Source organism: Megascapheus bottae, chromosome 4 (assembly GCF_031878675.1).
Source record: "Megascapheus bottae isolate mThoBot1 chromosome 4, mThoBot2.hap1, whole genome shotgun sequence".
Classification (NCBI taxonomy): Eukaryota; Metazoa; Chordata; class Mammalia; order Rodentia; family Geomyidae; genus Megascapheus; species Megascapheus bottae.
In genome coordinates, this window is record NC_143512.1 from 7,514,541 (window position 1) to 7,530,950 (window position 16,410).

General features: G+C 36.6%; 2 protein-coding genes across 6 annotated transcripts in view; one reads left to right on the plus strand and one right to left on the minus strand.

Annotated features, from left to right (window-relative positions):
- Positions 1-251: 251 nt before the first annotated feature.
- Positions 252-1,484, plus strand: Gpr151 (G protein-coupled receptor 151). The gene has a single exon (XM_090332189.1). The coding sequence runs from the start codon at positions 252-254 to the stop codon at positions 1,482-1,484; it is 1,233 nt and encodes a 410-aa protein (XP_090188315.1).
- A 2,377-nt stretch (positions 1,485-3,861) lies between these two features.
- Tcerg1 (transcription elongation regulator 1) overlaps positions 3,862-16,410 on the minus strand; it is a 63,504-nt gene continuing 50,955 nt past the window's right edge. For 2 of the 5 annotated variants that reach the window (XM_090331282.1, XM_090331281.1), the window contains exons 17-22: positions 12,904-13,068; positions 12,468-12,650; positions 8,603-8,782; positions 7,521-7,604; positions 6,262-6,362; positions 3,863-5,082 (exon numbers count right to left, since the gene is read on the minus strand). In XM_090331282.1, the coding sequence (XP_090187408.1) occupies positions 4,881-5,082; positions 6,262-6,362; positions 7,521-7,604; positions 8,603-8,782; positions 12,468-12,650; positions 12,904-13,068 (915 nt within the window). In that variant the 3' untranslated portion in view covers positions 3,863-4,880. Of the gene's footprint in view, positions 5,083-5,352; positions 5,447-6,261; positions 6,363-7,520; positions 7,605-8,602; positions 8,783-12,467; positions 12,651-12,903; positions 13,069-16,410 lie in introns of all 5 variants that reach the window. The other 3 variants (XR_016535193.1, XM_090331280.1, XM_090331283.1) reach the window with 3 other exon arrangements.

A 16,410-nucleotide genomic window follows, 5' to 3' on the forward strand; every position in this document is an offset into this window, starting at 1 on the left:
TGCTGGTTGTCACTCGCTGGTCACAGGTATTATTGCATGCAGCAGGCAAGAGCTTAGCAATCACTCCTCTTTGCTATTCTGGATGCAGGAAACAAGCAGAGGGAGGGTCCAGAGGTGTCATTTGACACTGACGACAGAGGCTATTTTTCTTTTGTAATCTTGTACAAAAGAGCCCAAGCAGAAAGACTGACCTCAGAAGCTAACATCTGTGCAGTGGAGCTGGACAAAAAAAAAAAAAAAAAAAAAGGGTAATGCTGACAGCTGCTTTTGCACACTCCAACTCCAGCATCATGAACTCATCGTTGGCTCAGCTACACTTTGCTGGTGGATACCTGCCTTCTGACTCCGAAGACTGGAGGACCATCATTCCTGCTCTCTTGGTGGCCATCTGCCTGGTGGGCTTTGTGGGGAACGTGTGTGTGATTGGCACCCTGCTTCACAGCACTTGGAAAGGAAAGCCATCCATGATCCACTCTCTGATTCTGAATCTCAGCCTGGCTGATATCTCCCTCCTGCTGTTTTCTGCACCTGTCCGCGCTACAGCATACTCCAAAGGTATGTGGGATCTAGGTTGGTTTGTCTGCAAATCTTCTGACTGGTTCATCCACATGTGCATGGCAGTGAAGAGCCTGACAATTGTTGCAGTTGCCAAAGCATGCTTTGTGTATGCAAGTGACCCAGCCAAGCAAGTAAGTGTCCACAACTGTACCATCTGGTCAGTGCTGGGTGCCATCTGGGCTGTGGCCAGTCTCTTGCCCCTGCCAGAATGGTTCTTTAGTACCACGAAGCTGCATGCAGGTGTGGAAATGTGCCTCATGGAGGTACCAGCTGTGGCCAAAGAGTTTATGTCCATGTTTGGGAAGCTCTACCCTCTCCTGGTATTTTGTCTCCCCTTACTTCTAGCCAGCTTCTATTTCTGGAGAGCTTATGACCTATGTAAAAAAAGAGGGACGAAGACTCAACATCTTAGAAACCAGATGCGTTCGAAGCAGCTCACAGTGACGCTGCTAAGCATTGAAATCACCTCTGCTCTTCTGTGGCTCCCGGAATGGATCGCTTGGCTGTGGGTATGGCACCTGAAGGCGACCGGCCCAACACCTCCACAGGGCTTCCTAGCCCTGGCTCAAGTACTGATGTTTTCTATCTCTTCAGCAAATCCTCTCATTTTCCTACTGATGTCCACAGAGTTCAAGGAAGGCTTCAAAAGCTTGTGGAAATGGATGGTGACCAAGAAGCCTCCAGCTGCCTCACAGTCTCAAGGAACACCAGCTGAGAATGTGGACGTTCTCCTTGACAAGGTTCCATCTCCTGACACTACACTATCCATCCCAGAGAAAAAACCCAACTCGCCCGATTCTGGCAAAGAGAAACTGGAGAGGGCAGAGATTCCCATCCTCCCTGATGTGGAGCAGTTTTGGCACGAGAGGGACACTGCCCCTGCCGTTCAAGACAATGACCCCATTCCCTGGGAGCATGAAAAGTAAGGCAAGGTTGTGACAAAACCTGCCAATGTTGTCTTTACCTGTACCACTGCTTCTTGAATATTGCTAACCTTAGTGTAGAAAAGCACAATGAAACTATGATTAGGAATGACAAAAATGCTTCACATTCTCTATTTTCAAAATATATCATCTGGGTAGACTCATCATGTGGTAATTATGCTTCGTATTAAAACTTGGCTGTCCAAAGAATTCATTAAAAAGCATTTGTGTAGAGATGCTCCCGCCTGTGACTAGAATCCAGCTGTTTGCTTACTAGGCTCAGTGGCTGAAATAGAACCTGCTGACTCCAATGTGACCGGGGTTATTTCGCATACCCAAAGCTCTAATTAAAAGAGCTTTGTTAAGTGTACTTTCCTGTGTTACTTTTCTTCATTTGCTTAGTACATGTTCTTACCTGATAGGTCAGGATTTTCGATTTTTGTTTATAGAATAAGGACCACTGCCTCACTCAAATTCATAGCAACCACAAACTATATGCGGCTAAGTTTATTTCAGACTTTGTCTTACCCTGTAAAGGCTGTTTCATTTCCACTGAAAAAAATATAGATTCCCACCTTCCCTGGTGTGGGGGGGGAGTTGCAGGAGTGGGACTCTAGTTTAAAAATGGAAGGTTTCAGGCTCAACATCTAAAACTTAACAGTCTGACATTCTGTATTTATTTATATCTATATTTCAATTTTTAATTGCTTTTTTTTCAAAGTGCAGGAAAATCAGTACCTATAATAATGTCTTTTTGCCAAAGACAAACTATAATCTAGAGTTAATAATGCAGGCACTAAATAATGACTAAAGACAAGCCTTAAATATAAAGTAGTAATTTTTCATGATATTTGGGAAAAGTATGAGAAAAAAATGACACTTCAAAAAATGTACTTTTACCCATCTTAGCAACTGTAACCCCTTTGTTCATCACCTTTATAATAAAAAAGTTGAGAGAAAACATTAAGACAGTAGTAGAAAGTAAAAAATCACAATATAACAGAATTTGAACAGGCAAATTTCTGCCTCATCTTATAGCAAAATAAAGCATATCTAAAAAAACATCACAGAGCATCTTCCCTTTTTAAATGTAAGAGAATATTTGTTTGTCCCTTTAATGGAACTCGAGGATATTTTCACTGCCTGCCCCTCTTCACCCAGGAAGAAAAATGTCTCTAAAACAAACTAGAGTGAAAAACTGTGACTGTTGTTCTTAATGTCAGGTGTCAGATTGTGTTTGCTTTTTATAAAAGGTCATAGTTTGCTTTTCAACATGGCAAGATACAGCTTTCACTTTACTAGTTCTTTACAAAGTTTACTTCAACTTACATATTCAAATAAAGTGGCTGATGCCAGAAATTCAAAATGTTGTTCTGTGATACCACAACCATTCAAGTATTACATTAAAATTCAGGGAAACATAAGAATTTTTGTCACTATAAAATATGAAAACATGCAGGGATTGACATTTTAATGTGTAAAGAGATAAAAGCAGTGTTTTACTTCATATAGTTTTCAGAAGATTCACTGGAACCAAGTGTAATTATAAGGAACCTTTCTTGAAGAACTTGATGTAATCCTAACTTGATACCTTGAAAAGATCTGAATTGGCAAGTTTGATCTGCACCTTAATTAAATATCAGAACCCAAATATGTTAAGACAAAAGTAGCAAATAGTAGATGTCACCAAGTCATGATCTTCACTCTACTGTAAAACTGCACTAGTAAATAAGCACACAATATTATGTGGAATTCAGAATAACAAAATATAGTGGTATGGAACTCTCTCTCACCTTTGCATGCAGGGGAAGTCCTATTTCTGTAATGGTTGTACACTTTTTGGCAAGCAGCTCATATTTACTCATTGAAAAAAAAATCTCTTGATGAATTTATAAAAACTCATTTCAAAAGGAAAGAAGGAAAACGAGTGTACAAATCCTATTTTTCAATTTTACAGGCTGAGACCACAGTTGGACATATCAATGTAAGATTTCAATATGCAGAATTCAGTTTCTAAGGCACTTAGGTTTGGTTACATCATAGTAGGTGTGAGGTAAAAGAGAAACTATCCTATATAAATGTGATCTTCTGACACAATTATTTGGCATACAAAGACTTCTTTATATGGGTGACCTGAGAATCCAACAGTAAAATAGGTTTTGTTTTGTTTTTTTTCTTTATATCTGGGGAGCTAAAACTAGAAAAAAAAGTCATTAGGAATCAAAGCTAAGTTCGTGGTATAGTTCACACGACAAACTGAAAGGATGCTAATAAGGCAAGCCATTGATGTTAACATAAAAGACAGAGGAAAACAAGGAAGTCTTCTGACTATTGGCAAGAGGTATTATTACTAAGTCTTGAACACCAATAAAAGATTTCTCGACAAATTTATTCTTCTTTGTAGTAGAAAACAATATTCTCCCTTTAAAAACTACTAACTATTCAGATTCAGTCAACTTCATTTCTTTCAAAAACTGGTTTAAAATGAAGGCTTTATAAATTGTCTAACATTAATCATATACAATCCACATATATAAAAAGGGTTGGTTTATTGTAGTTCAAATACATAAACAGAACATTCAAACATTTTAAAATTAAACTTTAGAAACAAAAGGTCAACATTCAAACAGCAATAAAGTTTACAGAGAACACCCAGAAAGGTAATTTTTGTTGTCTAATCCAGAATATTGGTGAAGATCATTCAATGGTGAAAAAAAAAAGATGCTTAACCAGTTCTACTCTGGCTAACACGTTAGTTATGAATGTGGTTCCATACCTGAGAAGAAATTACTAAATATATCTTCTCTTAGGCTAAACAACAAGACTTGGCCTATAATTCAGAAGGGATAATCAAAGCACATAAGTGAACACAGAACTATACTGTTCTTTAGAGACAAAGGCAAAAGTACGTCCATTATGGTATTCTTAGCCTCTGGAAGAATTCAATTTTCAGTGTTTTTTTTTTCTTTTTTACCCGCTTTAAAAAAACAAAATCAAAACAAACAAACCCCACTTCGGTTTTTTTAGAGTCTGTGGCATGTGCACCTTGCAAGTTCAAACCACAAATGCTCCTATGTCTTGCATGTATAACACTGCTAGAAAGAACACCAAGTCACTGACTTCCACAGCTTGTATAAAGGATGATTTTGAGCTTCAAGATTTCAGATTTACCAGAGACAGCCTATATTTGAGTATGTATGTCAGTCATGCCACACAAAGAAAAGCACAAATAGTTCCAGAGTGTTCTGTTCAGACTGTTCATGAATGCCTCTCCTTCTGTGTCGCATCAGATGGTTTTGCAATAGGTTGACTAATGCACATATAAGAAAAAACCCTGAAAACTGGCTCATGCAAGCATTTTGAATTAATAGATACCCCGTGGTGGAAGATTACTGACAACTATTTTGTAGATCGTCTCGTGGGTTCTGATGCGGTGGGAGGTGGGGGTGGGCCCCGGCGATCCAGGTCATCAACATATGCCACGATCAATTTACGCCTCTCCTCTGGCACACAGTCCAACACTAAATACCGCTTGTCATTCTGCAAAATTTTTTCTACGTCTTTCAGGTGCTGATCAGACTCTTGGATTAGCTTTTTGGATCTGAAATAAGAAGAGGTAAAAGAATTACTGACTGCTGTTCACTGGTCTTTCAGAAATGAGCTGGAAATGTCCATCTAGCTCCTAATTGTGTTTCCACTTTTTTTTTTTTTTTTAAAGAAAAATGTCACTGCAGTAGTCACCTTTGTCAAGTCACCTCAGCAGACTCCAAGGAGTGAAAGGGCCTCAGAAGCTGAAGTACCCTCCCACCCCTACTGGTGGACCCTCCAGATCAGGGCTGAGGGTGGGTGGGTGATCTTGCCCGTGCTGTACCTGTTCTGTGGATGAACAGAGGACTTCAGTCTGCGGGGCTGCCAATCCCAGCATCTTTCACAAGCTTTCACTTTCACATCTTTCACTAAATTAACTATAAAAATGTAGAAAGAAGTCTTACTTCACATCTAATTTAAAAGCCCAAGCTGATAAAAACATTAAGGATCCTGACCAAAAAAATCCAAATTACAAAATACCTAAAAACCACACCCTCAGCACTATCTATCCTCCCGTGCACATACCCTTCATCAAGATGTTGCATATTTGTCTTTAAAGGGAGAACTGCTGGAGGATGAAACAAAAAGAGTTTCTTGCATAATGATTGATAAGCAATGCAAAATGGACTTCCTGATAAAATCACAGCATGATGGGGAACTACTGGGCATGTTACACAGAAATCTTGTTTGAAGGGTTCTGATTTTATAGTTTTTTTCAGATTCAAACAGACCCAGCAAACTGCTTTCCTCTGAGATTTTTTTTTTTTTTAACTAAGCTTAAGTAGACTATTTCAGGCATTAGAATGGTCTAGCCACATTGAACAGTCTTCAGAGGAGGAAAAGAAAACTGGTACTGAAGTGTTATTTTTAAAGTCCCTTTGTGAAATATGATTTTTATATAGTTGGGAGTACTCCTTAAAATAGCAGTGAAGTAAAAACAAAAGTATGTTTTAAAAACTGAGTGATAAGTAGTTCAAAATAAGAATTGACATCTGGGCCCTTTCTTTCAAAAACCTTTTTTTAAAGTACTATAGATAGAGGCTGTGTGTAGCCTTGAGTAAAAGTTGGCATCTTCTTATTCCTAAAAATTAACCATGTCAACATGTGTGTGAATGCAAAGTATGCTTTGGCCCTTAGAGCAAAGACTAGTAAAGACAACGACTTCTGACATGAAACATTTCACTTCACACACCTATATGTAATAAATTTGGTCTCTTTCAAAAGCGTCCGGAAGTCAGCTTTGGCTGTGATGTATTTGTCTCTAATATATTCTTCAAACTCTCTTTGTTTTTTCTGCAAGGCAAAGAAACAAAATAAGATTAAAAGATTCACTAATTAAAAAAAATAAATATTAGTTATTAAACTAGCAACCTGTAAGTCACAAAGCAAGATTAAAAACTTTTAAAGGCACTTTTCTTTTTAGAAAACTTTCTTTGTATATTTTTAAGGTAAAGAAGAGAGGGGAGGAGAGGAAAAAAAGAGAACATAAAAAACCTTATACTAAGCCTTTGGCTTTCTATTCTAGTAAGTAAACTATAATGAGAGGTACACCCTTTGGTATAAAGAAGACCATATTACCAGTTCTCAACAGAAAACAAACTGGAGCCAAGGAAGTAATCTAGTGGTAGAGTGCAAGCCTAGCATGCAAAAAGCCCTTGGGTTTGATTCTTTGGTATCATATACATAGAAAAAGCCAGAAGTGGTGCTATGGCTCAAATGGCAGAGCACTAGCCTTGAGAAAGCCCAAAGACAGTGCCCAGGCCTCGAGTTCAAGCCCCAGGACTGGCAAAAAGTAGAACAAAACAAAGCAAAAAACTGACAATGTATCTTCCAGTTATCACTTTCTCAGAAATTTATATTTTGCAGTGTTTATACCAAATATTCTATTTACTAGTGCTCTCAAAGTTATAATAAATATCCATGGGAAAATGGATTGCTGTAAACTATACCTTTCTTCAAATCATTTACTACTTCAGACTTTAGATAATTCCATTTTCTACACAAGAGTAGGAGTGAGAACAGAACTTGGCTTTTAGAAACCTCATGTACCTGAGGCTCCTCTACTGCAAAATCCCTAGCACATCCAAGAACACAGACCGTGTTGTGTGCCACTAGAATAGTTTAAGAACCAGGTCCCAAAGTACTAGCTGAAATCAACCACTAGCCTGAATATATCTGTCTAGAGTGATGCAACTGTAAAAATAATTAAAACTATGAAGTCTCTAAGATCTTAAATAAGCTCAACACCAAGAATTAAGATTTTTATAGATTATGCTTTCTTGTTAATACACTGTATTTTGTTTTAAAAAGAAAAGAATGAATTCAAAATCCATACACAGTTCTCATATTCTCGAAACTGAATCATCAACCTCATTTTGGTTATTAGTGCTGAGTAAGCTTCTAATTAATCCTCATAAGCTGACAGTGAGTTGAGACACAAAATCTCCTTACCCTGTCACTGGAGGAGAACTTGATGCACCGAGGATCTTCCTTAATGATTTTTTTCACTTCTTTCCATGTAGATGTTAAGGTAATCTTTGGAAAGTTAGGTAAATGAAGAACATAAATACAATTTGTCTTCATGTGGAGATCAAACCGTAACACACATGGCAAATAACATTGACTGCAATCTCTTGTAATGCCCAAGGTTAGGGGACAGAAAAGCACCTTTAATGCGATTTGTTTTTGCTGGCTTGCCATAGTTAGTTTCATGACCATGTTTCAAGGTGAGCTAAGACAATCACTTATAAACATCATAACTTCTGAAGGGACTGTATCATCAAAAAGAGAACGGGTAGTCAGGAACATAATCTGAACTATAACGCATACAAACTCCCAAACAAGGGGCTTCAGTCTAATATTAGGATCACTGACAACACACAGCTAAGAATATTTCAAATTATCACAGGAACAGTTAACTGAAAATGGGCAAAGAAGTAATTCTTCAATAGTAAGAATGATATAACACATTAGGGAAAATAAAATCAGAAGAGACACTCATAAAACTTAGGAACTCTAGTCATTCCAGATCTAAAGACCATGACACTAGGGTGAGGTGGCTCACACCTGTAATCCTAGCTACTCTGGAAGCTGAGATCTGAGGATCAAGGTTCAAAGCCAGCCCAGGCACAAAAGGACCTGAGACTTTAATCTCCAAATAAACTCTAGAAAACGGGAAGTGGGGCTTGGCTTATGGGTAGGTCAAGGGTAGGGTGGTAGCCTTGAGCTGAAGGACAGAGCCCAGGCCTAGTTCAAGACCACACACACACACACACACACTAAAAATCACATCATATGGGAGTTTGGCCTCGTGTTAGAGTGCTTGCCTAATAACATGCACATGGTACCACATACATAGAAAAAGCTAGAAATGGTACTATGGCTCAAGTGCTAGAGCGCTAGCCATGAGAAAGCCCAAGGACAATGATAGGCCCTGAGTTTAAGCCAAGGACTGGCGGAAAAAAAAAAAAAATCACATCAGCACACTGTGGCAATTACGAATGAAGATTCATCTGGAAGAAAAATAGTCTCACCGCTGATGTTTCATCCAGAAGTTGCCTAAAGTGCTCCCTTTTCTTTTTGGTAAGTGCTTCTATATGTTCATTGAAAAGCTTCTCTTTCTCCTCTCTTTCTAGTAAGGACCCAGATTCCCAGCGGTGATCTTTTCGAAGGGTCCTCCGAGTATCAGACCATGACACATCTGAAGAACGTACCTAAAAACAAAAAATTACATCACCCAATAATCACTTCATATTTCAGTAAATAAATACTTCAATTATTTAATTCTAGAATAATCTAGTTTTTGCTTTGAATGAGTAGTTTCATTCAGAAACTAGTATTTTCTAAAAAATGAATTTATCCTCTTGAATAGACTACATTATAAATAAATCTATTAAAGGGCCATTTAAAGTCAAACACTGGTGGCTCATGCCTATAGTCCTAACTACTCAGGAGGCTAAGATTTGAAGATCACACAGTTCAAAGCCAGCTGAGGCAGGAAAGTCTATTAGAGCCTTATTGCAATTTACTACCCAAAGGCCAGAGTGGAGCTCAAGTAGAAGAGTGCTGGCCCTGGGGGGGGGGGGGTCCACAAAACACAAAAAGACCCCAGGGACAGTGCCCAGGCCCACAGGCCCTGAGTTTAACCCTCTGGATTGGCACACTGGGGGTGGGGGTGGGTGGGAGGGGGTTTATGGTGGCGTTAGCATACACATGCATACACGGTCATTTAAACAGAAATTTCAACAAGGGTACCATTAGGTTAATAACTAAGTACCCATATTTACAATGATCTACATATAAAGCTTTTGATAACTATCTTATTTAAGAATTCACTCAAAAGCTGAAAGAGTGCTGTGGCTCAAGTGGTAGAGCGCTTGCTTTGAGCAAAAAGTGTCCAAGGACAGTGCCCAGGCCCTGAGTTCAGGACTGGCAGGGCTGGCAAAAAGAAACCAAAACAACCACCAAAAAACTACTTATATAGACACATCAGTGAAAATAGGGTAATTTTTGTCTTCTGGGGCATTAACATTAAAAAAAAAAAAAAAAAAGGGCATCAGAACAGTCTTTGAGCTCAGGCTGGTCCTATCATTAACTACTGTGATAATCCTAAGCATATACTTAACACCTCAATAAACGCAGGAAAAAAATATCTGGTAACACACCTTTTATGGTTTAAAATTCTCAGTGCATTAGGTAAAGGGCGAATAAAAGTCATCTATGACAAATCTATAGCAAACAGCTACTTGTAAAGCTTCTTCTGCTTTATGAGACACAGGACAAGACATCAGGGATGCCCTCTTTTGGTATTCATTTCCAGGACTTTTTGGAAGTTCTAGACATAGCAATCAAGCATGAGAAAGAAAGACATATGAACAGAAAAAGCAGTGAATTTGTCTGTTTGCTGATGACATATTTTTGAATAGAGAAAAAAACCTGAAAATTCTATTTTAAAAACTTAGGACTAAAACAAAAGCTATAATGTACAAAACCCCCCCAAAAAAGCACCATTTTATAAGCTAATAAGTTATCAAGGAAGTAAAAATTTCACTTAGAACAACAAAAATATTTTCGACAATATACAAATTGATTTTTTTTGACAAAGTACCAAAATACAAAATACAAGACAAGTATATTCAACATCCGCTGCCAGTAAAACCGATTATCTACATACAGAAGGATAAAACTGGATCATTTCACACACATACAAGAAAAATATCTCAGAATGGATTAATGACTTAAGATCTGATGTGCCTATCTGGGCTCTGTACATAAAGAATGACTTGAGACTTGTAGGGTGCGGTGGTACATTCCTGTAACCCCTGAATTCCATATATTGAGGTAAAAGGCTCAAGTCCACCTTCACTACTCAAGAGGCAGAATTTAGTTAGCTTGGCTTGAAGCAGAGAAGTCCATGAGACTGTACCTCCTAAGTAAGCATTCCAAGTGATACAAGGTCCTGAGTTCAAGCCCTACACCAGTATACAATACACATGAGCACACATGCCAACATATAAACACACAAGACATAAAACTAGTCATTACAAACTACAGTGACAATTCAAAAAACAAAATCAGCTGAGCAGATCCATTTGACCTGGAGACAACTACTCTAAGTATGTAGAACCTTCACCTCCTTCAAATAACCAGAATGACAAAATCAGATTTGCTAGCTGTAACCACACCAGTAATCCCAGCTACTCAGAAGAATGAGATCTGAGGATGTCAGTTCAAAGACAGTCGAGGCAGAAAAGCTTATGAGGCTTTTATTTTCCAGTTAACCACCAAAAAGCCATAAGCAGAGATATATGACTCAAATGGCACAAGACCAACCTTGAGTGAAAATGGACAAATGAGATTGCAACAAACTAACAAGTTTATAGGATGAACAGATATGTAAGTTAATAGCAACATACGTCATATATAATTAAAAGCTACCAAGGTGTGTGATTGGTGTAAGGGTTAAAGAAGGAATAGTATATGGGCTAAGAGCAACTGCAGTCACAGAAGAGAAAGGCAATTTTTATGAAGTGCAATTATCTTAAAGCATTTCTAGGCAGAGGAACAGAATGATGGTGGGCTGGAACTAATCATTACAGGTTAAGAATAGGTTGGCTCTCAATGAGCGAGAAAAGCAAAGGCAGCAGGATAATATGCAGATAGAGGACTTTTGAAATGATCTTTCATATTACGCTAAGGAGCTGAGATGGTCGCAATGGTGCATGCCTTAAATCCTATCACTGATCATCATGAGTTTGAGATCAGTCTAGATAACAAACTACACTGAGTTAAAAACAAAAACAAAGAACAAACCAAACTAAACCAAACCAGCTGAGCATATCAGCTTGACCTGGAGGCAAGTGCTAGAAGTATATAGAAACTTCACCTCCTTCAAATAACCAGAATGATAAAATCAGATCTGCTAGCTGTTATCACACCAGTAATCCCAGCTACTTAGGAGAATGAAATCTGAGGATGTTACTTCAAAGACATCTGGGACAAGAAAGCTTGTGGCACTCTTTTCCAATTAACCACCAAAAAGCTAGATGATTCAAGTGGCACAAGACCAGTACTGAGTGAAAAAAAATCAAAGAGACAACAACACTCTGGCCCTGAGTTCAATCCCCAGTACCAGCACCAGAAAAGAAGAAGAAAAATCAGACTTGTATCCCACAAAGATTTCCATGACAGCAATACAGCAAATAGATTTAGGGGAATGTTGAGGCAAGAAAAGAAATCCCCAAACTACTGGAGTTGTTTAGAATGGAGAAAAAGGAAAAGCAAGAGAGATGTGAGAAGCAGAACAGCAACAGAAAGAAAACCATATAGGAACATGGTGACCAAGAGAGGAAAAGACTACAGCATAGCAGAGTAAGGACATCTGGATACCTCAACAATCCTGAGCAGTGAAACAGAAGGACTTTCAAGCAAGATTCAGGTTATTTACATTCAATACCACCTCACCCCATGCACAAATACAAGGAAGACCCTAAAAAAACGTCTAGGTATGTTTAGTGTACTTTATTATTACGGCAAACTAAGTGTGGAATTGTTTTATGATTTTATCAATAACAACAACAACAAAAACCAATATAAATATTCATCTGTGCAAAATATCTAACTTGCAAATTTGTTAATTACTTATAGTAACATCCTAATAATGTTAACAGCATGTATCTGTTTGTTTTTTTCTTTTTGTGTTAGTGGGATTTGAACTATCTTGCACTTACCAGGCAAGTACTCTACCACTTGAGCCATACCCCAGCTCTTAATTTTTAAGTACTTTATAAATAGCACATTATCTCTCCTAGTCAATTTTAGAATTCCAAACTGTTCATAAAGTAACAATGGACTCCTACTATATATACTTCAGAGAGAAAATATTGAATTAACAAATACCATGTCAGACAGAAGAGCCTTGAAATTCTGGATGGCTTCTTCCCGTTTGTGTTGTTCTCTCTCTCGATCTATTTCTTTTGTTTGTTCAGAACGAGCCTTTTGAACCTCCCTTTCTCGTTCTCGAAGACTTGCTTCAATGCGGGCTTGTCTTTCAAGCTCTTTTTCTTTTTCAGAATCTAAATTCTATAAAGACAAAAATCACTTTATTTTTACCAAATCCATCAAGGTAGAATTACACACAGTAACTGACTTTCCAAATAAAAACTTTCATATCTAGTTTTTACCACTGTACTTTATCCCTAACTCAACTACCAGTGATTGTTAAAAGAGTATTAATATACGAACACTTCCAATCTCCCCAACATCAACATATACCCTTAAACACAGCGAAGAACTGTCGTATTATTCAATAATAGCACAAACAAACATAAGTTACCTTGGCTATTTTTTCTATGTATTGTTTGAAAAGGTCTTCTCTCATTGATGAACTATCCACTGCTTTGTAACGTGGATCACTTTCTACTTTGTCTTTTACTTTGCTCCATCGAGATTGACTGTCCAAATGATGATTAGATAACAGTTCAAAAAAATCAGATTTAATCTGTATTTTAAGATAGGTAGAAGGGTAAGGAGAAAATAACATATGAAAAAATGAAAAATTTCTATTATCTATCCACAACAAAGCAATTAACAATTTACTTATCTGAAACCTAAGACTAGTAACCTTTTTTCTTTTGGTCAGTCATGGGCTTGAACACTGAGCCTGGGTGCTGTTCCTGAGGATTAATTGGAGATATGAGTCTCATGAACTTTCCTGGCCAGACTGGCTTTTAACTAGGACTATAAGTCACTGGCACAGTACAAAATTAGTAACTTTAAAAAATACACTTACAATCCAATTTTATCAATAGTCCATTATCCCTTTATTAGAAACACAGAAATCAGCAAGTACTCAGGTTCTCATTTAAACATCACCAAATTCATTACAAGTTGTATTTTATAAATTTTAAAAAACTATACATAAAAATTATAGACTGTTTTAACATAGTAATATTCATTTTTGGCAAATATTTAGGCTTATAAATCAACAATAAGTTTTTTAAACATCAATATTAGAACGATTCTATTTTAAAAGTACATGGGTAAAATTTTTGTTCATAAAAGTTAACAGCACAATTTCAAAATCACTGAGTACAAATACTAAGCAATTAATGTAATCACATGGCTCAAATAAAAATAGTGCCAGTGCTGGTGGATCATGCCTATAATCCTAGTTACTTAGGAGGTTGAGATCTGAGGATCTTGGTTCAAAGCCAGTCCAGGCAGGAAAGTCTGTGAGACTGTTATTTCCAGTTAACCACTGAACAACTGGAAGTACAGCTGTGGCTCAAAGTAGTAGAGCATTAGCCTTGAGACAAAAATGGTTAGGGACAGCGCCTAGGCAATGAGTTGAATCACCACAACCAACACAAATTAACTAGTTAACTAATTAAACAAAATAAAAACAGGCTGAAAATTATACAACATGTTTGTACCTTGATATATAAGAAACTGACAAATCAACAATACTTGATAACCACTAAAAATTTTCAAATTATCTGTATTTTTTTTTTAGCTAATAGACTTGCCTTTTTTATTGTTGTATAACACAGAATGTATCAATATATCAAATACCATCAAAATCTTAGGTAACAAAGATACTAACAACCATTTAACTTAACCATTTAAACTTCCTACTTGAAAACTATTTTTGATAGGGGAAATAAGGTATTTCTTATCAAACTTTGAAGACCTGTGTTACAAACCAATATCATTTCTATAAAGAATTCTGCAGATATCAAAAACCCTCCCACAACTGGGGTTAAACAAACTTTTTTGGCCTAGCTGATCAAGGGGATGAGAAATTAGGAGTAAAATCAAAATTTAAGATGTATGAGCACAAAAATAAATCATTCCTTTTGCCTATTCCTGCCCTATCAATTTCCCACATAATGTCATTTCTCCCCTTAACGGATTAGAAGTTTAATAGAATACTTTTATTCATATATATATATATATATATATACATATTACACACACACACACACACACACACACACACACACACACACACAGAATTTATCAGAAGCATATAAAGACAGCAGCTATACTGTAGATATTTCCACTTATTTCCACTACTGAACGTGGCTCGTGACTTTGTATGAGAAATGCTTCATGAGCTATTAGGAAACCACCTTTATGTTGTAATATAACCTAATTTTTTCACTCACTCATATATTCCAATAGCAAATATTTCTTTAGAGTCAGGCACTTGTGATTCATACCTAAAATCACAGCTACTCAAAAGGATGAGATCTAAGGATTTTGGTTCAAAGCAGCCTAGGCAGGAAAGTCTGCAAGACTCACTCCAATTAACCACCAAAAAGTTGGAAATGGAACTGTGGCTTAAGTGGCAGTGTGCTAGCTTTGAGTGAAAAACCTCAGGGAGAGCACCTAGGCCTTGATTTAAAGCTCTAGGACTAGCACAAAAAAATAAAACAAACAGAAAACATTTTTTTTTCAAATGATAAATTTAGCAATGAAAGGTAAGTGAACTTTAAACTTCAAACTTTCATTAAGAATTACCATGAAGGTTATAAATGACTCACTGGGGTTATGTACGAAAATTATTTGATGGTTGCATAAATAGCAAAAAAAAAAAATGTCACTCACCCTTAGGTCAATTCAAAAGTCTATTCTCTTGTTGTTTTTCCTTATTATAACAAAGATACTAAACAAGAGAGAGCAAACAGAAAAATTCCAACTTCCAAACAAAAGATAACTCAATACCACCTGTAGGTTTCAAATGTGTTATTCCAAAGATAAAATACTTTTACAATTTTACAAAAGCTGATACACTCTAGTAGGTAATTGCTTTGAGATACAAAATCAAGTAAAAAAAAACAAACATGGAATTTGAAGGGAATGTTTTTAGTAAAATGAAAAACTTTTATTGGTAAAAATTACATCAAACTGACGATTACATTCTTTGAATATTACTTAAGAAAATAGATTTCACTGTTTTTCATAGGTTTTTTTTGTTTGTTTGCCAGTTCTGGGGCTTGAACTCAGGGCCTGAGCACTGCCCTTGGATTTCACAAGGCTAGAGCTCTACCACTTGAACCACTGTACCACTTCCAGCTTTTTTCTATGTATCTGCTATTGAGGAATCAGATCCTGGTCTTGGCAAGCACTCTATCCATAGGCCAAACTTCCAGCCCCTTTCATGGGATTTTGATTAAGCAAAGTTCTTTTTAATAGTTGAAATGATTCAATACTTTATGAATTGGTCTTCAACTACACAATTAAATGTGATTTAAAAAAATAGAATTGAGAATCAATAATGGAAATACACAATAATAGAAATAACAACTCATAGAAGAAAACAGATAAAAAAAATTTCATCAAATTCACCAACTACTCAAACTGACAATAAAAATGTACTTAAATCTTTAAAGTTTTTGCAGGCTCAGAGAGTGACTTAAATGGTAGGGTGCCTGCCTAGCATGCATAAGGTCCAGAATTCAATCCCTAGTACTGCCAAAAAGTTAAGCAAAATAAAATCAGGTTTCTCCTTGATGGACTAATCAGCAATTTGATTTTGTACTCTATATTATTTGAGAAGTATTCCCCTAACAATTTCCTGAATTTTAAAAATTATTATTCATAATAATATTTTACTTAGTAATGGTATAAAGCCAAATCTATAAAGAATTAAAATTGTACGATCCAAAGAAAATAAAGCTTATAGGCTATTTACAAGATATGTGTTTTATTTTTATTTAAAAAATAACTCTGGGTTAAGTTATCATCACTTCTAATAAGGACAAGACTAAAAACTATGAAGTACTTGAACTTCAGGAAGCCAGTCACAATACAGAGATAAACAATTCTTTAATAGAAA